Source organism: Stenella coeruleoalba (genome assembly GCF_951394435.1).
Source record: "Stenella coeruleoalba genome assembly, chromosome: 6".
NCBI classification, from domain to species: domain Eukaryota; kingdom Metazoa; phylum Chordata; class Mammalia; order Artiodactyla; family Delphinidae; genus Stenella; species Stenella coeruleoalba.
This window is the reverse complement of record NC_137151.1, coordinates 74,184,355-74,208,808: the sequence shown is the minus strand read 5'-3', so window position 1 is coordinate 74,208,808 and position 24,454 is coordinate 74,184,355. Positions and strand designations below refer to the sequence as shown.

The 24,454-nt window shown below is 39.0% G+C and overlaps 1 protein-coding gene across 3 annotated transcripts in view; it reads left to right on the top strand.

Annotated features, from left to right (window-relative positions):
- CCDC141 (coiled-coil domain containing 141) overlaps positions 1-24,454 on the top strand; it is a 204,310-nt gene that overhangs the window by 40,621 nt on the left and 139,235 nt on the right. For all 3 annotated transcript variants that reach the window (XM_079923846.1, XM_079923844.1, XM_079923845.1), the window contains exons 3-5: positions 8,301-8,492; positions 11,829-11,937; positions 19,746-19,999. In XM_079923846.1, coding sequence (XP_079779972.1) covers positions 8,301-8,492; positions 11,829-11,937; positions 19,746-19,999 — 555 coding nt within the window. The remainder of the gene's footprint in view (positions 1-8,300; positions 8,493-11,828; positions 11,938-19,745; positions 20,000-24,454) is intronic.

Below are 24,454 nucleotides of genomic sequence, written 5' to 3'. Positions count from 1 at the left end.
TCTTCTCTGACTGCCATGGGTAGGACTTCCAAAAGTATGTTGAATAATAGTGGTGAGAGTGGACATCCTTGCCTTGTTCCTGATCTTAGAGGAAATGTTTTCAGTTTTTTACCATTGAGAATGACGTTTGCTGTGGTTTGTCATATGTGGCCTTTATTATGTTGAGGTAGGTTCCCTCTATGCCCACTTTCTGGAGAGTTTTTTTTTTATCAGAAATGGGTGTTAAATTTTTCAAAAGCTTTTTCTGCATCTCTTGAGATGATCATATGGTTTTTATTCTTCAATTTGTTAACATGGTTTATGACATTGATTGTTTGCGTATATTGAAGAATCCTTCCATCTCTGGGATAAATCCCACTTGATCATGGTGTATGATCCTTTTAATGTGTTGTTGGATTCTGTTTGCTAGTATTTTGTTGACGATTTTTGCATCTGCATTCATCAGTGATATTGGTATGTAATTTTCTTTTATTGTAGTATCTTTGCCTGGTTTTGGTATCAGGGTGATAGTGGCCTCATAGAATGAGTTTGGGAGTGTTCCTTCCTCTGAAATTTTTGGAAGAGTTTGAGAAGGATGGGTGTTAGCTCTTCCCCAAATGTTTGATAGAATTCACCTGTGAAGCCATCCGGTCCTGGACTTTTGTTTGTTGGAAGATTTTTCATCACAGTTTCAATTTCATTACTTGTGATTGGTCTGATCATATTTTCTATTTCTTCCTGGTTCAGTCTTGGAAGGTTATACCTTTCTAAGAATTTGTCCATTTCTTCCAGATTTTCCATTTTATTGGCATAGAATTGCTTGTAGTAGTCTCTTAGGATGCTTTGTATTTCTGTGGTGTCTCTTGTAACTTCTCCTTTTTCATTTCTAATTTTATGGATTTGAGTCCTCTCCCTCTTTTTCTTGATGAGTCTGGCTAATGGTTTATCAATTTTGTTTATCTTCTCAAAGAACCGGCTTTTAGTTTTATTGATCTTTGCTATTGTTTTCTTTGTTTCTATTTCATTTATTTCTGCTCTGATCTGTATGATTTCTTTCCTTCTGCTAACTTTGGGTTTTGTTTGTTCTTCTTTCTCTAGTTCCTTTAGGTGTAAGTTTAGATTGTGTATTTGAGATTTTTCTTGTTTCTTGAGGTAGGCTTGTATAGCTATAAACTTCCCTCTTAGAACTGCTTTTGCTGCATCGCATAGGTTTTGGATCGTCGTGTTTCCATTGTCATTTGTCTCTAGGTATTTTTTGATTTCCTCTTTGATTTCTTCAGTGATCTCTTGGTTATTTAGTAAGGTGTTGTTTAGCCTCCATGTGTTTGTGTTTTTTACATTTTTTTTCCTTCTAATTCATTTCTAATCTCATAGTCTTGTGGTCAGAAAAGATGCTTGATACAATTTCAATTTTCTCAAATTTACTGAGGCTTGATTTGTGACCCAAGATGTGATCTATCCTGGAGAATGTCTGTGCGCACTTGAGAAGAAAGAGTAATCTGCTGTTTTTGGATGGAATGTCCTATAAATATCAATTAAGTCTATCTGGTCTATTGTGTCATTTAAAGCTTCTGTTTCCTTATTTTCATTTTGGATGATCTGTCCATTGGTGTAAGTGAGGTGTTAAAGTCCCCCACTATTATTGTGTTACTGTCGATTTCCTCTTTTATAGCTGTTAGCAGTTGCCTTATGTATTGAGGTGCTCTTGTGTTGAGTGCATATATATTTATATTTGTTATATCTTCTTCTTGGATTGATCCCTTGATTATTATGTAGTGTTCTGCCTTGTCTCTTGTAACATTCTTTATTTTAAAGTCTATTTTATCTGATATGAGTATTGCTACTCCAGCTTTCTTTTGATTTCCATTTGCATGGAATATCTTTTTCCATCCCCTCACTTTCAGTCTGTATGTGTCCCTAGGTCTGAAGTGGGTCTCTCATAGACAGCATATAGATGGGTCTTGTTTTTGTATCCATTCAGCAAACCTGTGTCTTTTGGGTGGAGCATTTAATCCATTCATGTTTAAGGTAATTATTGATATGTGTGTTCCTATGACCATTTTCTTAATTGTTTTGGGTTTGTGTTTTTAGGTCCTTTTCTTCTCTTGTGTTTTCCACTTAGAGAAGTTCCTTTAGCACTTGTGTAGAGCTGGTTTGGTGGTGCTGAATTCTTTTAGCTTTTGCTTGTCTGTAAAGCTTTTGATTTCTCCATCGAATCTGAATGAGATCCTTGCCGGGTAGCGTAATCTTGGTTGTAGGTTCTTCCCTTTCATCACTTTAAGTATTTCATGCCAGTCCCTTCTGGCTTGTAGAGTTTCTGCTGAGAAATCAGCCGTTAACCTTTTGGGAGTTTCCTTGTGTGTTATTTGTCATTTTCCCCCAGCTGCTTTCAATAATTTTTCATCTTTAATTTTTGCCAGTTTGATTACTATGTGTCTTGGCGTGTTTCTCCTTGGGTTTACGTATGGGACTCTCTGAGCTTCCTGGACTTGGGTGGCTATTTCCTTTCCCATGTTAGGGAAGTTTTCGACTATAATCTCTTCAAATATTTTCTCTGGTCCTTACTCACTCTCTTCTCCTTCTGGGACCCCTATAATGCGCTTGTTGTTGCATTTAATGTTGTCCCAGAGGTCTCTTAGGCTGTCTTCATTTCATTCTTTTTTCTTTATTCTGTTCTGCGGCAGTGAATTCCACCATTCTGTCTTCCAGGTCACTTATCCGTTCTTCTGCCTCAGTTATTCTGCTATTGCTTCCTTCTAGTGTAGTTTTCATTTCAGTTATTGTTCATCTCTGTTTGTTTGTTCTTTAATTCTTCTAGGTCTTTGTTAAACATTTCTTGCATCTTCTCGATCTTTGCCTCCATTCTTTTTCCAAGGTTGAATCATCTTTGCTATCATTACTCGGAATTATTTTTCTGGAAGTTTGCCTATTTCTACTTCATTTAGTTGATTTTCTGGGGTTTTATCTTGTTCCTTCATCTGTTATATAGCCCTCTGCCTTTTCATCTTGTCTATGTTTCTGTGAATGTGGTTTTTGATCCACAGACTGCAGGACTGTAGTTCTTCCTGCTTCTGCTGTCTGCCCTCTGGTGGATGAGGCTATCTAAGAGGCTTGTGCAAGTTTCCTGATGGGAGGGACTGGTGGTGGGTAGAGCAGACTGTTGCTCTGGTGGGCAGAGCTCAGTAAAACTTTAATCTGCCTGACTGCTGATGGGTGGGGCTGGGTTCCCTCCCTGTTGGTTGTTTGGCCTGAGGCAACCCAACACTGGAGCCTACCTGGGCTCTTTGGTGGGGCTAATGGCAGACTCTGGGAGGGCTCATGCCAAGGAGTACTTCCCAGAACTTCTGCTGCCAGTGTCCTTGTTCCCACGGTGAGCCACAGCCACCCCCCACCTCTGCAGGAGACCCTCCAACACTAGCAGGTAGGTCTGGTTCAGTCTCCCCTGGTGTCACTGCTCCTTCCCCTGGGTCCCAATGCACACACTACTTTGTTGGTGCCCTCCAAGAGTGAAGTCTCTGTTTCCCCCATTCCTGTCGAAGTCCTGCATTCAACTCCCACTAGCCTTCAACGTCTGATTCTCTAGGAATTCCTCCTCCCGTTGCCAGACCCCCAGGTTGGGAAGCCTGACGTGGTACTCAGAACCTTCACTCCAGTGGGTGGACTTCTGTGGGATAAGTGTTCTCCAGTCTGTGAGTCACCCACCCAGCAGTTATGAGATTTGATTTTACTGTGATTTAGCCCCACCTCCCATCCCATTGGGGCTTCTCCTTTGTCTTTGGATGTGGGGTATCTTTTTTGGTGAGTTCCAGTGTCTTCCTGTCGATGATTGTCCAGCAGCTAGTTGTGATTCTAGTGTTCTCCCAAGAGGGAGTGAGAGCCCGTCCTTCTACTCCACCATCTTGGTTCAGGCTCCTATTTTTTATTTTTCAATCAAAATGATTATTGAAATCCATAAATAAAATAATTGCTGAAATAAAACTCGTCATAGAATATAGAATATTCATTAACCACCATCCTGATTTTACTAATGAAGAAGCTAATTCCCTTGAAAATGCAGCAACTTGCCTAAGCTAGTTTGTGGCCAATCCCTAAGGAAAATATGCTCTGAAACATTGTTTGCCTTTTTTCATCATTAGCAATTTAGATTCTTTCATTTTTTGGAGTAGCTTTTTATTCATTCAACAAATAACTTTCGAATGTCTTCAATAAAATTACTACTCTAGGCACTAGGGATGCAGCCAAGGTTGAAATATAGTGGTGCCAGGAATACAAAATCAAAAGTCACAGTCTGACAAGGAGATAGGCTTGTAGACTGGTAACTTAAATGTAACGTGATGAGCAGAATCTAAACAAGTGGAACCGTAAGAAGTGTGCTCCAAAGTCTACCTGAGGGACTCTGGGGGTAGCTTTTCAAGAAAGGTGGCCTCCTTCAAGGAGGAACAGTTTACAAGGAATGAAATGAGGAAGAGCAGAAGAGGCAGACAGAATATCACACAAATGGGATAGGAGACTTGAGAAGCTACATAGAGTTGGCCCCACCATTTTTTTTTTTAACATCTTTATTGGAGTATAATTGCTTTACAGTGTTGTGTTAGTTTCTGCTGTATAACAAAGTAAATCAGTTATATGTATACATATATCCCAATATCCTCTCCCTGTTGCGTCTTCCTCCCACCCTCCCTATCCCACCCCTCCAGGTGGTCACAAAGCACCCAGCTGATCTCCCTGTGCTATGCAGCTGCTTCCCACTAGCTATCTGTTTTACATTTGGTAGTGAATATATGTCAATACTACTGTCTCACTTCGTCCCAGCTTAGCCTTCCCCTTCCCCATGTCCTCAAGTCCATTCTTTATGTCTGTGTCTTTATTTCTGTCCTGCCCCTAGGTTCGTCAGAACCTTTTTTGTTTTTTTTTTAGATTCCATATATGTGTATTAGCATACCGTATTTGTTTTTCTCTTTCTGACTTACTTCACTCTGTATGACAGGCTCTAGGTCCATCCACCTCACTACAAATAACTCAATTTCATTTCCTTTTATGGCTGAGTATTATTCCATTGTATATATGTGCCACATCTTCTTTATCCATTCATGTGTCGATGGACACTTAAGTTGCTTCCATGTCCCAGCTATTGTAAATAGAGCTGCAATGAACATTGTGGTACATGACTCTTTTTGAATTATGGTTTTCTCAGGGTATGTGCCCATTACAATGCTGTTTTGACTACTATAGCTTTGCAGTATAGTTTGAAATCAGGGAATGTGATTCCTTCAGCTTTGTTCTTCTTTCACAAGACTCCTTTTTCTGGGACTTCCCTGGTGGTGTAGTGGTTAACAGTCTGCCTGCCAATGCAGGGGACACAAGTTCGAGCCGTGGTCCGGCAAGATCCCACATGCCGCGGAGCAACTAAGCCCGTGTGCCACAACCACTGAGCCTGTGCTCTAGAGCCCGTGAACCACAACTACTGAGCCCGCATGCCACAATTACTGAAACCCGTGCACTTAGAGCCTATGCTCCGCAACAGACAGAAGCCACTGCAATAAGAAGCCTATGCACCGCAATGAAGGGTAGTTCCTGCTCGTTGCAACTAGAGAAAGCCCGTGCGCAGCAATGAAGACCCCGTGCAGCCAAAAATAAATAAATTTATTTTTTTAAAAAAGATTGCTTTTTGCATTCAGGGTCTTTTGTGATTCCATATAGATTTTAGGATTATTTCTTGTAGTTCTGTGAAAAATGCCGTGGATATCTTGATAAGGATTTCATTGAATCTGTAGATTGCTTTGGGTATTATGGACATTTTAACAATATTCTTCCGATTTATGAGCATGGTATATCTTTCCATTTATTTATGTCATCTTCAAGTTCTTTCATCAGTGTCTTACAATTTTCAGAGTATAGGTTTTTCACTTTTTTGGTTAAATTTATTCATAGTTTATTTTATTCTTTTTGATGCAATTATAAATAGAATTGTTTTCTTAATTTCACTTTCTGATAGTTCATTATTAGTGTATAGAAATGCAACAGATTTCTACATATCAATGTTGTATCCTGCACCTTTGCTAAATTCATTTATTAGTTCTAATAGTTTTTTTGGTGGAGTCTTTAGCATTTTCTATATATATTGTATCATGTCATCTGCAAATAGTGAGAATTTTACTACTTTTCTTCAAATTTGGATACATTTTACTTCTTGTCTGATTGCTATGGCTAAGACTTCCAATTTTATATTGAATAAAAGTGATGAGGATGGGCATCATTGTTTTGTTCCTGATCTTGGAGGAAAGCTCTGTTTCCTTACCTAGTTTGGGGAAAGTTTTCAGCCATTATTTCTTCAAATAAGTTTTCTGCCCCTCTCTCTTTTCTCCTTCTGGGACCCCTATAATGTGAATGTTATTACTCTTTTTTAAATATAAATTTATTTATTTACTTTTGGCTGCATTGGGTCTTGATTGCTGTGCACAGGCTTTCTCTAGTTGTAGTGAATGGGGGCTACTCTTCCTTGTGGTGTGCGTGCTTCTCATTGCAGTGGCTTCTTTTGTTGTGGAGCACGGGCTCTAGGTGTGTGGGCTTCAGTAGTTGTGGCATGATGGCTCAGTAGTTGTGGCTTGTGGGCTCTAGAGCACAGGCTCAGTAGTTGTGGCGCATGGGCTTAGTTGCTCCGCGGCATGTGGGATCTTCCCAGACCAGGGATCGAACTCATGTCCCCTACATTGGCAGGTGGATTCTTAACCACTGTGCCACCAGGGAAGTCTGAATGTTAATACTCTTGATGTTGTCCCAGAGGTTTCTTAAACTATCCTAATTTTTTTTAAATTCTTTTTTCTTTTTGCTGTTCTGATTGGATGATTTCCACTATTTTGTCTTCCAGGCTGTGTGTATGTTCTTCTGTATCATCTAATTTGTGGTTTAATCCTGTCTAGTGTATTATTTCAGTTATTGTATTCTTCAGCTCTGATTGGTTCTTTTCTATATTTCCTAAATCTGTTGAAGTTCTTACTGTGTTCCTGCATTCCCCTCCTGAGGTTTTGTTTTTTTTTTGCGGTACGCGGGCCTCTCACTTTTGTGGCCTCTCCCGTTGCGGAGCACAGGCTCCGGATGCGCAGGCTCAGCGGCCATGGCTCACGGGCCCAGCCGCTCCGCGGCATGTGGGATCTTCCCGGACCAGGACACGAACCCGTGTCCCCTGCATCGGCAGGCAGACTCCCAACCACTGCACCACCAGGGAAGCCCATGTTCGTCTTTTAATTGAAAAGTTAACATCCATTTTTTGGGTGTTAACTGATATTTAATCATATTCCTATCGCTATATTTTGGGTTTTTGTGTGCCCAAATAAATGCGTTCTTATGTCTTCTGTTTTCTTTGTTGTATTTTGCATTAGCACATGTTTAGTTTCCTTTTCTGTTGACATTTTAGAATTTATTCATGTTATTGTTAGTCTATTATATTTTTAAATTGTGCCTTGATTTTGGTGCCAATATCAAGAACAAAACGGGATCTGTGGGATCCTTCTTCATCCCCAAATGAGACAATTATGGAAGCACATGTTGCCCTTCATCTTCCATATTTTGTTGAAACAATTTGTAGTGTTGGTTACAGATATTCTAATTTTTACATTATGACTATTCACTTTCAAGAACTTACTCATAACATTTACACTAAGCTTCACTACAAACAATTTGTAGTGTTGGTTACAGATATTCTAATTTTTACATTATGACTATTCACTTTCAAGAACTTACTCATAACATTTACACTAAGCTTCACAAGTATATTAACAATAACAACTATTTAGAATAAATAATAAATTTTACTGGGTTCATTTCTCACAATAGTTTTTTCATGATTACTCCTTTCTAGATGTATTCCAATTAGTTCTCCTTTTTTGAAATGTGAGGTCAACACAGTATTCTGTACCCCTGGGTATGTAGTTGTATTTTTAGGGGGGTGCTGTGCCGTGGCATGCGGGATCTTAGTTCCCCAACCAGGGATTGAACCCATGCCCCCTGTGGTGGAAGCACAGAGTCTTAACCACTGGACCTCCAGGGAAGTCCCTGTAGCTGTATATTTTTGATAAATCTCTACAGTGTTTGAACAATGTTTAAATGTGGATGTCTTTTGCCTGGCCATGCTCCACAGTTCACCACAGTCTCCATTGCTCCCTCCTGCCTGCTTGATCTACCTGCCTGCACAGCAGTTTGTGTTTATAAATTCTCTTCTAGACCTTCCTAGAGTGCATATAATTTCAAAAATCCAAATGTTTAAAATATGATCCCAAGTTCTTATATTGAGTGACACTCTGTCTTTTCTTGCCTGGACTTAGGCTTTGGAAGACCGAGTATGGGAACTCCTGCAGGAAGCAGACAAGACGGCTCAAGAGAACAAGGATCAGAGCCAGGTCTATGATGCCATGGCCAAAACTCTGGGTGAAGCGTGGGCAGCCCTGGTCTCCATGCTTGAGAGAAGGAGGGAGCTTCTCAGGTTGACCTCTGAATTTTTTGAAAATGCCTTGGAGGTTTGTGTTTAAAAAAACTTTCCCCTTCTCCACATCAGAGCACTCATGAAAATGTTTTCTTTCTGCAAATAGACATTGTATTCAGTTCAAAAAATGGTAGAATAACCAAGATATATACATTTAATCTTTAATTTTCAAAAAATAAAATTGTTAATATTTTAAATGTAGGCCTTCAAACAAAAACTAAGTACAGTTAATTAAAATAGATAAATATTAAGTAAAAATGGGATCTTTTACCCATAAGTCATTTTGATATATTTCCCTCTTTAGATAATAGTAATACAATTACTAAATCAAATAATTACCCCTGATGATAGGATTACTAGGAAATGCTGGTCTAACGTGTTCTTGTTAACTGAAAGTTGGAAGATACAATTTCTTCTACTGCTTATGAAAAAGAAATTGCAGAATATTCCATAGAATGTTTGACTTGTAAGCATAGTATATGATAGAGTACTTTCCTAAGGCTTATAGTTGAGTTTCCATAGTCTGAGCTTGTTAAAATACAAGGGAAGGAAAAAGTCCTGGGCCTAAGTTTTTTTGAGGAACCCAATTTCAAAATGTAAGATTCAAAGAACATTATCAAAAGAGGTGTTATATTTAGTGTAAGATACTAACTGGAAATTTCACTACATTCATTTTGATGTGAAAGCACTGCTTCATTATGATAAAGCACTAGGTTGAAAAATATGACATTTCCAAACTGAAAATTCAGGACTTAAATCCAAAATAATGAAGGAAAGAAGATTAGTAATAGAACATTAAAATTGAGGTAGATAATTTCATACATCATGAACTCGTTTAAAAGTTAAAAGGAGGAGCAAAAATCTTATTGTAACTCTCAAGGTTTGTTTTTCACAATTTGAACACTGAAGTCCAACTCACAGATCATCTCGGGGAAAAGTTCCACACACAGTTTTCTTCTCTGAAAAGAAATAAACCAAGCAAAATACACCTACAGGGGTCAAATTATAGATACATCTGATTCATTTCATCTTAGTAAGTGGGGTATAAGTGTTAGTGCCCTTGAAATTCAGGTCATTTGAGCATAGGAAGTTATCTTTTTTTAAACATTAAGTCCAATATTTGTTTCTCACTGGGTAGGAGCATTAATACTAGCTGATTTTCTATATGATGAGAAATGACTTCCAGATATTACATGAAATAAAAGGAAGTGTAAGTCAACCTGTAATTCAACCCAGCACTCTGATTCCTCATGAAAAGATGAAGTTTCATATATTATCCTCCTTCCAATTTTGTGGACTACTTCATACTTAGCTGATGGAAAACTCCTACGTGATTTTCCCTGCCCCTTGTGTATGCCAAAGCAATTTTCATTAGTGATTCAAAAAAAAAAGAATAAGGGTAAAATTAAGAATAGTGTCTTTGAAAAGTGTCCCCTTGTTGCCACTTCTATCCTGTACTACCTGCAGAAAGAAGAAAAGTAGGGAAAAGAAAATATCCCCGAGATAAAAGTTAATAGAACTTGAAGGAAGCTTTTTCTGAGTAAAGCATTGTTTATTTATTGGTTTGTTTTTTAAAAAGTGTCAAACCAGTTGAAATATAGATATAAGTTACACAGTGACTCCAAAACTTCTTGTAGTGATCTACAGGGAGAACCAAACTACCCACCAGGGTTTTGTTTTATTCTTTTTCTTTGAAGTTTCTCTTCAAAGAATGTCTTTAAAATCAACTATTAGAAATAGAATGAATTAGAGATGTAAACGATATGTAGATAGGATCCACTTACTGAACTATGTGCACGCAGGAGTTCTTTAGAAATACAAAATGACTTCTTATTGCGTGGTTGATAGTACAAGATGGCTTCAGGCTCACAGGCTTCTCAAACACTGTGCTTCAGTTTAGAAACAGTGTCCCCAAGTGACAGTGTCCATCTGCTGGTTCTAACAGGATGGTAGAAGCCTTCTCTGCATTTCAAAAGGGGACGTGCTCATCAGTTGCTCTCTCATCTTTTCATGCCATTTATAACTGAATTTTATATGGCTATTGTAATAATCAAAATGTAGTAAATCTTGTTAATCAAATAGTCACATAAAAATATTAAATATCACTAAATCCAAAGATGAGAGTTTGGATAAAACTTGAAAAAAGGTGACAGGCACTGTGATAGGCTTCTGTGTCTTTCTCACTGATACTTCACCTTTATGAGTTTATTCTACACCTGATCCAAAGGTGAATGTGTTGATTTAAATGCTCTTATAAATGATAATAATTTCCTTTGAACCACAGTGCTAAAGCAAACCAGTTATTTGTCCACTACTATGGATATACTGTACTAGCATAACCAAGTATATTTTTCCCTTTTCTGAAATTTGTATCTAAGGTTATTCCCCTGAGAATTTTGACATCACTTCAAGCATCTCCCTTTCATACTTCCTCTATGGAGAAACACAAAAAGAGAGACTGGTCATGTTCCTTACCACTTAGGGTGTCAAATTGCTCTTCCTTTTTTTTCTTGAAACAGAGGAGAAATTTTCTATTTTTCATTCTTGCTACATCTAATTTCATTTTTATTTCTATAAAAGTACATAAAATCATTGATAAAAATGCAAACAAAATTATAAGTTATAGATTTAAAAGCTAAAAGTTTACCACCCCTCACCTATCCCTAATCCTGTTCATTCTCACAAAGGCAACCCTTTGCTATGTATCTTTTTGGACCACTTTCTGTACAAATATATGTATTTTTGCTTTGTATAAGTAATTACACATTACTTCTCCTCACTCGGGCTAAAATCAAGTGTAGAGATGGGATTAGACTATGTATTATTCTGAAACTTACCTTTTTTAGTTCTAGGTCTAATTATAGAGAAAAAAATGAACTATATTTCAACCTCAAGTGGATTCTTAAGTTAAATTTACTAATAATTATGTAGGTTACTGGCTAACCAAACTTTTGTTGGTTTCTTTTAACAAACTTTCTGGTTGTTCTTTGAGAAACTGCTTTAGAATGTTGACAGTGGCTGTATTTGTATTATGGGACACAATAATTTTAGTTTAAAATTTCAATACACATTAGAATAGTAAACAAATTGGTTTACTTCAGCACAGATAACATATTTCCAGGTATGAAAAGAATGCAAAGGAAAGAGAAGAAAGTTCTTATCCTAGTACTTTGTAAACTGACTACATGCAAACACAAAACCTCATACAAACACGTGAGCCAGCACATGCTCACACAAACACACAGCTCATCACACAAACACATACACAATCAGCTAGGCCATTAATTCATGAAAAATGTTTACAAATAACTAAAAGTGGCACAGTGTTTTTTAGTTTTTCATATGTCTTTCTCCTGCATTTCTGTTGTAGTTTGCCATTAAAATAGACCAAACGGAAGATTTCCTCCAGAACACTCAGGAGTTTGAGAGTGCCGAGTCCTTGAAATCACTCCTTCAGCTTCATGAACATCATACCAAAGGCAAGAACTATTTCTTCCTCACATAAGCTTTTAAAGCTGTTAATATGGGAATGCTCGTGCATGACAGTATATTTTTAATTTATCTGATTATGTATACCTCAACTTGTTCCAAGTAAGGTTAAATAAAGCCTTATTTCTGGTCATATTCTGCAAGAAAGAACTGGTTGTAAATGATTCTAAGGGGCGGTAGAGGAAGAGCCTCTGGGAGGTTCAGTTTTGCAGTCTGCTAGATCTTAGTTCCTGAGGAGGAGCCATTTCCACCTCGCTCATCCTTACATATCCTCAGCATCTAGCGAGGTCTCGGCACTTGGTGGATCCTCGTGAAATATTTCCTTTTTTTATACAGTTTTAATTAATTAATTAATTAATTTTATTTGTTTATTTTTTTGGCTGTGTTGGGTCTTTATTGCTGCACGCGGGCTTTCTCTAGTTGTGGCGAGCAGGGGCTACTCTTCGTTGCATTGCGCGGGCTTCTCATTGCGGTGGCTTCTCTTGTTGCAGAGCACGGGCTCTAGGCATGTGGGCTTCAGTAGTTGTGGCACGTGGGATCAGTAGCTGTGGCTCGTGGGCTCTAGAGCGCAGGCTCAGTAGTTGTGGTACATGGGCTTAGTTGCTCCGCGGCATGTGGGGTCTTCCCAGACCAGGGTTCAAACCCATGTCCCTTGCATTGGCAGGCAGATTTTTAACCGCTGCGCCACCACGGAAGCCCCTCATGAAATATTTCTTGATTGAATAAATGGTTGAATTCAGTGACTGTTTCTTCTAAGGGTCAGGAAATGAAGGTCACCCTTTCAATAACAGCTCTGAATAAGGAAATTTTCCTTCACTATTGGACTTTAAAAAAAAAAGGATTAGTGAACTTTTTCCAGATAAAAATCTAATAAAACACTATATAAAATTATTTTCAACTCCCCCCAACACAACTGTAAAGATTGTCTAGTTGTTAACCAACAATTTGTATGCTAGGCCTTTTCCACCAGCATTTGGGCTGGACCAGGGCTGTAGTAAGAAAGGCATTTGTAGAAGAACACCTGTTTACTGTAATCTTTTTCCGTGAAAGCAGATTAGATAAATAGATAGGAACAATACTTCTTTTCTTCCTAATGGGTTCTTCCAATTATTACTGAGTACAAGTGAATGGCTTCCTGAATTCATTTGTCTTAGTTCTAACTCACCTTCTAGCTTCACAAACCTGGTCGTGCTAGACAGGGACAAAAGGTGTTTTTAAAGCCACAGACAGATTGTGTTTATATCACCCTCCAAAGGACCCTAGATAGTAGATCATTATTTTTCTAAAACTCAAAGATTAAAGGACTCAATCTTTTCTGTGTAAATTTTTTGAGATCTGACTACATATATACCTATAATTTTAACAGATTACTGTTCTGTAGGACCTGTCACTAGCAGGGGTTATAAACAGCATCAAAAGTATCAGCATTATGGGGCTTCCCTGGTGGCGCAGTGGTTGAGAGTCCACCTGCCGATGCAGGGGACACAGGTTCGTGCCCCGGTCCGGGAAGATCCCACATGCCGCGGAGTGGCTGGGCCCGTGAGCCATGGCCGCTGAGCCTGCGCATCTGGAGCCTGTGCTCCGCAACGGGAGAGGCCACAACAGTGAGAGCCCCGCGTACAGCAAAAAGCCAAAAAAAAAACAAAAAGCAAAGTATCAGCATTAGAGCAACGGCCTGCCCATTTTTATACAGCGACAGCAATCTAGCTGTGCCCAAATTCCTCTTAGGAGACTGGAAAGTGACTTGAGTCCAGGCCACTGAGATGGGTTCTGTGGCCTCAATTCAATCTTCATGCCACCAACAAGATCATCACAAAGCAATTTCACCTCCAGAAACCTGACAGTGACTGATGCTTCTGATGAAGAGGTTCAGTACTGAGGCAGTCAAATGAAAGCATTTTCCGGAGGGACTGGAGGGGGAGGTTGTGGAAGTAGGGACTTTTCCATAAATGTTTGGGGATGCAGCTAGAAGCGGGGAATGCTTAAATGCTGTTGTTAATGTTGGCTCCTTCAATTACTAGGATCTGTGACTCAGTGAGCCGGTTTTCATGGGGCACATGCTGCTTTGTTTGGAGGGCTTAGGCTACAGGGCCCTGGCATCCAGCTGATGGTGGGACCAATGCCCTGCCTTTCAGGGGTGTCCACGGGGCCTCCTCTTAATCTAGAAAGATGGATAACAGTGCTAGCCAAAGACAGAAAGCATAGTTTATTTTTGTGATGACAAAATATTCTTCCATCCTGGTGGCATGTTTATCATGACGTTTTTGTGTCCCTCTGTGTGATACGTGAAGCACAGGGATTGCAGGAGACTCTAGTCAGGATATTTGGCTCCCAATTCATATGCCCAAGGGTAAAGGGTAGCTTCAAGGGCTTTGTTTTCATAATATGGGAGTTGGTGAAATTTATTAATCAACTAATTCAGTGGAATATGATTAAGATTACCTGATTTGAAATACATATTCAAGAACAAAACTCTGATTTTCAGTTAAGGATGTCATTTCTGTCTTGGTTCATTTAGGATGCTCTAACAAAATACCACAGAGTAGGTGACTTGTCAACAACAGAATTTTATTCCTCCCCGTTCTGGAGGCTGGATGTCTGAGATCAGGGTGCAGTATGGTCCGGTGAGGGCCCTCTTCTGGGTTGCAGACTTCTCATTGTGTCCTCACATGGCAGAAGGGATTAGGGAGCTCTGTGAGGTCTCTTTTATAAGAACACTAATCCCATTCACAAGGACTTCATCCTCATGACCTAGACACCTCCCAAAGGCCCCACCTCCTAATGTCATCACATTGAGCATTAGGATTTCAACATATGAATTGTAGGGGGACAGACATTCATATCACAGCAATATCTATTATCTTTAAATTTAAGGAAATAAATTATAGCTATAACTACAGCTAGCAATTATGATAAGTGAGATGTTGATCAGTGAGTAGCACAAAATGTGAATGTTAGGATAATGAAGGTTAATAGCATGACTGGAAAAACTATAATCAAACTTATCCCTAATATTCATGGTATTTCAATTTATGTCAAAATCTATACTTTTTTCTTCTTCAGCAATGCTAAGGCTATGTTGCATGTCAGAGACTTATCCTGTAGCATTTCAGAGATCAGAACCAGGATGAATGGGTTGAAGGTTTTACCCTCTGGAAAGTTATAGAATACGTTCATTCCCTCCACTATGCGACAATCCTTGAAATAGTTGAAGCCTAACGTGTCCTCTCTAGTCTTCTCTCCTTTGGGTGGAACATGCCTAGTTAGTTAAAGTGTTTCCCAGCAAACATAGTTTCCAGACTACTTATCAGACTGGTTGCTTTCAATTCAACAACACATAATTAAACAGTATTTTCTGAACCCGTGCCAGGTGAGAAAACCAGAGTCATGTGTGTTGAAAGAGTACATGCCCTTGTCCTCAGGAAGCCTACAATTTGATGGGGCATGTATACATTTATTGGTGAATTCTCTCTGTTCTTTCTGTGGGTCCCTCTGTTACACCACCCGGCACACTGTGTAGTAATAATTTATTTCCCTGTTCTTCATCACCAGGTTATGAGACTCTGGAGGACTGGGATTATTACATCTCTTAACCTCCAAGGTTTAGAATAACATCCAACTCAAAGTATGTTTATTGAGTGTTATTTGTATATAATCCCAATTTAAGACTCAGTAGCAGATGCAAAATGAGCAATAAACAAGGTACTACAGGGACATTAAGGAGGAGAAAATTGGTTATAAACCCTGAAGAATCACAATTGCACCTTCCAGTTTTCCAATGGCCTTCTTTTTTTTTTTTTTTTTTTTTTTTTTTGTGGTACACGGGCCTCTCACTGTTGTGGCCTCTCCCGTTGCGGAGCACAGTCTCCGGATGCTCAGGCTCAGCGGCCATGGCCCACGGGCCCAGCCGCTCCACGGCATGTGGGATCTTCCTGGACCGGGGCACGAACCCGTGTCCCCTGCATCAGCAGGCGGACTCTCAACCACTGCGCCACCAGGGAAGCCCCCAATGGCCTTTATAAAATGAACATAATGCCTAAGAAGCTTCCTCACAGGAATAATCATATTATTACTTCCTTTTTCTTAGATGTTCTATGTATATTTTAAATGCAGCTGAGATATAGGTACTTTGGGGTCTATTATACTATTTTCTCTATGTTTGTGTATATTTTAAAATACCCATTAATGAGTTTAAGAAATACCATCTCATTGAGTAATATTTGGAATATTGAAAAATGTATTTGGAAGAAATGTCACCCATGTTCCCAGTGTCAGAATGTGACCTTGATGCTTTTTAGAAAATACTCATTTGGAAAGGTTAGCAAGCTATAAATTCACTTTGACTTGTGTATATCTCTCGTTTATCCATCTTAAGTTAGTTATTTATACTTAATATTGATGACAAACTGTAAAGTTATTAATATAAAGTATACTTTAATATTTTTTTAGATATAATTGCAATTAAAACAGTTAAACAACAAAAATTTATTGACTATCTACTAGCCTTACATCACAAGGTGTTATGTCACAAGCGGGGCTTGTATATAGAGAACAATACAATCATTAAAATAAATGCACTGTAGAGAGTTTGTATTTCTTGAAGTTCATGATATATCTAGGTAGTTTACCCCTGAGGAAAAATACATCACTTTGTATGATCAACTGATGGAATAAATAGCTAGGAAAGCATAAACAGTGAAAAAAATGGTAAGATGTAAGAAGCTGACAGAGGAAACTTAGAGAACAATTGATCCACTTTAAGCACCACTGTAGTAACAGGTAACAGACTGACCATAGGCTGGGTGCATTTGTACACGTTAACTTGGGCTCAGGAGGCTGCATGCCTGGTGGTACCATGGTGGTGGTTATACCATTTTGGCAAAAGTTGAAACAGAAAACCAGAAAAAGATTGCAAATGGAAATTTTCGCTAATTATATGTATTTTGTGGGGACTAGAACAGGTTGGCCTGACCCATTGTCAGTCTGCAATACCCTGAGCATGGAAAGCTGTGCTTCCCTCTTTCATTTGAAAAATCTGTTGTGAAAGAGCTAGTTAATGAAAGGAAGAAAAGAAGTACTACGTGGAAACCCCGCCACCTGCCCATACTTCCTGTGTGTGTGTGTGTGTGTGTGTGTGTGTGTGTGTGTGCGCGCGTGCGTACACGTGTGTGTGTGTGTGTATGTATGTAACTGTTCACAATATCATAACAAATTCTTGAATGTAAGGAAATATGTATACTTACATATGGAGAATCAATTATACTGATGATTACATTAAGACTCTACAAATCAAAACTCTTCAGTTTGATAGCCAAGGACTTCTATAACTTGTTTTCACCTCATTTTCAAGTTATTTCTTTCCCTTGCACGTAAGAATTTTTTCTAGACAGATAGGTTTTTTCTGCCTCTGTCCCTCTCATCTTGTTCATGTTTGTTTACACTTCTCCTTTTAAGAGATTTACTTTAATTTGAATGCTCTCCCTGACTTTTCTTCTTCTGCTTGACTTATCCCATTCCCTGTCCTGCTTCCAAGAATATGGTTGTTTTTGTTGTTTGTTTTTTTGTATTTTTAATCCTCAATCAAATTGCCCAGTGCACCTAATCACACCTTTCTTACTCTGAGCAGATAGCACCATCTAATACTTTATTGGACAGATCTAGGTCATATGGCATAAACGATTTGAAATTCTTTCCTTTTTATCTCAAAATATCTCTTTACAGCATCTTCCCTTATCTCAGTCTCTCTTCATCTCTCAAAAAAAGGTGTCAGTTTAAAGAGACAATCGACCCAAATACCACGGTCATTGCTGTGTTCTTTAGCTGTCAGATGCTAGAATGCTAAAGAGTGCCACAGCGCAGTGGGAAGAACACTGAGCTACTAACCAGAATGCATGGCTTTTAGCACTGATAAGTCCATTTCTAATAGTGTGACATACTTATATTTTCTGGGTGTTCTTCATAGTTCTCCCATCTAAAAATAAAAAGCAGTGTATTCAACCCTGCTGATAGTCTATCCTTTTTTTTTTCTTCTAACAACAAATGTCTCAAAGATTGTCCTTTCCTGTTGATTTCACTTCATCACTGCCTTCCCACTTCTCAACCTGGAGACTTGGCTTCTGTTTCTATCACTTACCCGTCACAAAACCCCAAGTCTTCCCAACATCTCTTTTTTTATATCTCTGGCAGACTGCTGATCTCTAGCACCTATAGCTCTAATTCTTCCCCCTCTTTTAATACATTTGATTTCATTCTAGCATTATACAAAATTATCGAATACCTCCCCTGTGCCAGTCACTATGCTAGTGCTGAGGATACTGTCACCATCCCTGTCCTCATATGTGCATTGGAGCCTAGTGGCAAAGACAGATTTTAGTCAGCTAACCCAATGCATAAATGTAGAACTAGCTGTGATAACAGCTGTGAATGAGAGGAACATCCGGCTATGAGAACACTTAATAGGAGGATTTGGTCCAGTCTGGTTTGTCCTTTGAGGAATTGACAATTGACTAAGACCTGAAGTATGAGTAGAATAAAGGTGGAGAAGGAATGTGTTGAGGAGAATGGTATCCCTGGCAGAGAATGTAGTAAAAAGTTCTGGGGCAACAAGGAGTATACCATGTGTGAAGTATTTAAAGAAGATATGGATAGAGGTAAAGAGATTGAGACAATCTGAAAGGGAAAATAAGGACCAGACCCTGCCAGAACTGAAATCATGTTAAGGGGTCTGTCCTTAATTCTAAGACACTGGGAAGCCATTGGGGTGTGTGTGTGTGTGTGTGTGTGTGTGTGTGTGTGTGTGTGTGAGAGAGAGAGAGAGAGAGAGAGAGAGAGAGAGAGAGAGAGTGTTTAGAAATGATCTTTCTAATATATGGAGAATGGATGAAATGGATTGGAGAGGAGATGCAATTAAGAGGTGACTGCACAAATCCAGGAAACAGATGACGTTTTCTGGCTTGTGGGGAATGGGTAGTTTCCCAAGGGCTCTTCCAATGGAGCCCCAAGTGAGGTTGGGGACCCTCAAAGTGCTACTCTCAACTCCCCCATCTATACTCTCTCCCTTGGTAGTCCTTCAGTTTTCAGGCTTAAGCTCCCATTTCTACCAGATGTTGCCCACACCAATAATGCTGTCTACTCCAGAGAGCGCAAACCAGTGGCCCATTTGCCGATGTTTTGTTGATCCTTCAGTATTTTTTAATTTAAAAAATACCAATTACACAACAGTTAAAAATCAGAAGCTTTCACATAAAAATCCGTGTTTATAATTCTTTAAAAATTGGAAGCCCCATCAACACTGACCCTGTATTCCCTCATGTCCACAGTTGGTCAGCACTGGGTGACAGCAGATCCTGTGAGACTGGTCGTGTATTTTCCACTTTGTCATAGTCCCTGACGTCTGGGTACCTGAGCTTTTGTTTGGTTACTGCAGGCATTAGCCTTTAAACCTCAGATCTAGTCCAATCACCTCAAGATGTAGAGCGCTACAAGGAGAGTAGGCACCTTAACCAGCATATCACCACTAAAAACCAACTGAACCAGTGCCCAAATCTCACAGTCTTTCCACTCCCCTGTACTGATTTATGCCATCACTGAACTTCGGCATCCTACCATTTGGCAGTTAGCGCCATAGCAGTTAGGCCAAGGTATTTGACCAGTTGTATTAGAGGCATTTTATGTTTACACATTTGAATTCCTTATTTTTAATAGAAGGTTACATATATTTTAAATTATATGATGAATCCAAATATTACTATATAAAAACTTGCTCATATCACTATTCTTTTTTCTAATTTTCTTCTAGAACTCTTAGAACGATCTCTAGCCCTTTTAAACAAAAGTCAACAACTCACTGACTTCATAGAAAAAATCAAGTGTGATGGACCTATTGTGAATCCCGAGATGATTCAGGGAGCTCAAAACAGCTGCCTGAAGATTGACAGTCTTCTTGAACTTCTCCAAGACAGGAGACGGCAATTAGACAAGTACCTGAAGCAACAGCAGCAGGAATTGAGTCAGGTTCTGCAGATATGTCAGTGGGACCAACAAGAAAGTCAGGTAACACAAAGGGGCACTGATGGTGCCCTGACCTTGTCTAATGAAGTTTGCTTGTTATGTGGATGAGCCATTTCCTGGGGCAGCTTTTCAGTCATCATGGTCAAATCTTTTGGTCTTTGATTCAGACTACCAAGTTGTTTTCCCAAGCAAGTAATATAAAAACAAAGATTTTATTTCTTCTCATTATAATACTGATTTTTTAAATGGGAGAATACCCCCTAGCAGTTTTGAAAATGACTAGGTTCTACTGTTGGATTCTCTTTCGTGCTTCTGTCCAGGTCACTACCTTTAGTTACATTTCTTTGAAATTCTGAAAAGTTCATTGCAATTTTCTTGAATGTGGGGGAGGCATGATGCTGCTAATGCCAGTGAAAAAGTCTGTCAGCCCGAAATAGAGATAATGTTCTTAGAAGAGTAGCCTGGCACCAATGAAGAAATATGACCTTGGCCTATGTCTGGATGCTCAGTGGTTAGAGGGCTTTGGGGTGGGAGGTTGATGAGTTTGCAGGCTTGTTAGAGCTCATTACTCAGACTGCAGGCCCAGCTCTGGTCAGTTGTCAATGTGCTTGCTGTGCGTTCCTTGTGTCCCGATCACTTGAGAGTAAGCGTGGATAGAACTCTCTTTGCAAACCCCCAACTCAAATAGGTAGGATATTTATGGCTATATTTATAACTGCCCCAAGCCCATGCTTTAATCTGTACAGATTAACTGGAGGGAATTTCAGAGAGAAATGATGTGGAAGGACATCTCCTGGTCTGGATGCATAGGAAAGGGGTCCCTTCATATATTTTATATTATTGCTCTGATCCGAACTGGAGAGATAGACATACAGCTGGTAGCAAATATGAGTCCAGGAGAAACTGGTTCTTTCAAGCTGGAAAAATGAGGATTTAAATGATTAACCTTTCAACTTATACTTATTGAGTACCTACTGTGTACCCAGATCCTATTATAAGTACTAGGGATACGTAACACACAAGATAAAGTCCTTTTCCTCCAGGAATTTTCCTTCTAGTGCATTTTCTCATCCTCAGCTCTATTGATAGCCAGTGCTAGGTAACTCCTTTGGGGAGGCTGTCCTGGGCACTCTAGGGTGTTGAGCAACATTCAGGGCCTCTACCCACCACATGCCAGTAGAACATACTCTAGTTGTGACAACCAAAAAAGGTCTCCAGACATTGCTGACTGTCCCCTGGGGGGCAAATTACCCCCAGATGTGAACCACTGTTTTAGTGTGATGAGAAAGGCCTATGATAAACAAATGAACAATGACAAGTGCCGTAAAGAAGATCAACTAGGGCAGTGAATTTTGATTGTGTTGGTCTACTTTTAATCAGAGAAGGAATCAGAGAAGGCCACTCTGAGGAGGTGACATAGAGCAGACACCCAAATGCAGACACCTCCAGACATACAGTCGGCTTGCATTTTGTCATCTCCTCCTTTAAGACACTATATACTTTCCAACCCCCCTCCACCTTCAGCCCTTTTGTCTTGACTGCTATCATTCACTATCCTGCTTCTTCTGTGCTTTGCCTGCCAAGCCATAGCGCCTCCCCAATTTAGTTCTTCCCCCACCCCACCTTCATATGCTCATTACCCAGAATGCTATTATCCAATGCAATAGTCTTTAACTGATGATTCTGACATAACAAAGGAGAACTAATGCTCAGGACAAGAATAAACTTAAAGTTGTTCATTAGACAACTGTTTCCAAAGTTCCTTGTCCTCCATATCATATGGCTCTCTCTCCCTCTCTTTCTTTCTCTCTCTTTGTCCTTTTCTCTCTCCCCTAATCCTGACCTGACACCATGTTCCCAGAGCTGCTGTCCCCTTAAAAAGAACCTTCCTCTTATTTCTTTCTATTGAATTCATAACCCCCAACCCCTGCCTCTAGTGCTTCCAAGAATACACTAAAAACTCCTCTTACATTATCATACAGAGTAGTTTATCCCTTTTAAACCACGACCTCTCTTATTCAGAGACATTCTATCTGCAAAGAGGCTTCCCAAACACAGGACAATTTCCCAAGATTGAAAAAGCAGCTACAGTAAGTTTTATTTATTTATTTTTAAGGTAGTAATTTTGCCATTCTGCTTCAAGACTGTGGCAATACTCATCCACTTATCCTCTGCAGTAAAAAAAAAAAAAAATCACATGAAGATTCAAAATGAACTATCTAATCCAATCATATACTTGAGGGAGATCTAGATACCTTGCCAACCCTAGAATCAGAAAGATGATTTGATAATAACTAAAGTAAGGTATTACAGAAGGTTTTTGACTTGGTGAGTTTTCTAACTTACGGGGTCTCATGTTTTGGTGAAAGTGGGTGCGCTTTTTTAAAATAGAATTTATTTTTTAGAGCAGTTTTAGATTCACAGAGAAATTGAGTGGAAAGTACATGGTACCCTCTGTTCCCACACGTGCACAGCCTCCCCCATTATCAGCATCCCCCATCAGAGTGGGACATTTGTTACAATTGATAAACCTGCATTGACACATCATTATCACCCCAAATCCATAGTTTACACTAGGGTTCACTCTTGGTGCAGTACATTCTATAGGTTTGAAAGAATGTGTAATGACATGTATCCACCATTGCAGTGTACAGAATAATTCTACTGCCCTACGTATCCTCTGTTCTCCTTTTCATCCCTCCCTGCCTAATTCTTGGCAACAACTGATCTTTTTACTGTTTCCATAGTTTTGCCTTTTCCAGAATGTCATATAACTGAAATTGTACAGTATGTAACCTTTTCAGATTGTCTTCTTTTGCTTATTAATATGCATTTAAGATTCCTCCATGTTTTTTCATGGCTTGATAACCGTTTCTTTTTAGTGCTGAATAATATTCCATTGTCTGGATGGACCACAGTTTATTTATCCAGTCACCTACTGAAAGACGTCTTGGTTACTTCCAAGTTTTGGCAATTATGAATAAAGCTGTTATGAGCATCCATGTGCAAGTTTTTGTGTGGACATAAATTTTTAATTCATTTGGGTAAATACCAAGGAACACAGTTGCTGGATGGTATATGCTAAGAGTATATTTATAAGAAACAGCCAAATGGCCTTCCAAAGTGGCTGTACCACTTTTAAAAGAGAGTTTCTGTTGCTCCACATCCTTGTCAGCACTTGGTGTTATCAGTGTCTTGGACTTTGGCCACTCTGATAGGTGCATTGTGGTACCTCATTGTTATTTTAATAAGTCTCATCTTTAAATTGGAAATAATAACACTTAATTCACAGAGTTGTTCTAAGGATTAAATGAAATAACATGTGTAAAACATGTAGTACAACGCCTACCATTTTAAAAGATGCTTAATAAATATTAGTTTCCTTGTCCTCCCTCTGCTTGGTTAAACCTTACATCTTACGAATTCTTTCTCATTTGGTTCCTATTCTTTCCCCTGAGTTTAGCATTACTGTTGTTATACGTGTCTAAGTTTCTTAATACTGTTTAGTTTTTGGAGGCTGCCATAGGTATAGTAAGGCTTTAAGATGCACAGTTGTGGTTAAAAGAACCAGGCTTTCACTTAGACTCTACTCCTAATAGTCTAGAACCAAAATCAATTTAGTAATAATCTTAAGGATAAATATTATTTTAAATAAAATTGGTCAATTTCAGAAATATACAAACAGCTTGTATTGCTCAATATCAAAAAAACAAACAACTCCATCAAAAAATGGGCAGAAGATCTAAATAGACATTTCTCCAAAGAAGACATACAGATGGCCAACAGGCACATGAAAAGATGCTCAGCATCGTTAATTATTAGAGAAATGCAAATCAAGACTACAAATGAGGTATCACCTCATACCGGTCAGAACGGCCATCATCAAAAAGTCTATAAATAATAAATACTGGAGAGGGTGTGGAAAAAAGGAACCCTCCTACACTGTTGCTAAGAATGTAAATTGGTGCAGCCACTATGGAGAACAGTGTAGAGGTTCCTTAAAAAACTAAAAACAGAGATACCATATCATCCAGCAATCCCATTCCTGGGCATATATCGGGAGAAAACTATGATTCAAAAAGATACATGCACCCCAGTGTTCATTGCAGCACTATTTACAGTAGCCAAGACATGGAAGCAATCTAAATGTCCATCGACAGATGAATGGATAAAGAAGACGTGGTACGTATGCATAATGGAATATTACTCAGCCTTAAAAAGAATGAAATAATGCCATTTGCAGCAACGTGGATGGACCTAGAGATTATTATGCTAAGTGAAGTAAGTCAGACAGAGAAAGACAAATATCATATGGTATCACTTATATGTGGAATCTAAAAAAATGATGCGAATGAACTTATTTACAAAACAGAAATAGACTCACAGACAGAAAACAAACTTACAGTTACCAAAAGGGAAAGGTGGGGGAGGAGGGGTAAATTAGGAGTTTGGTATTAAAATATACACACTACTGCGCTTCCCTGGTGGCGCAGTGGT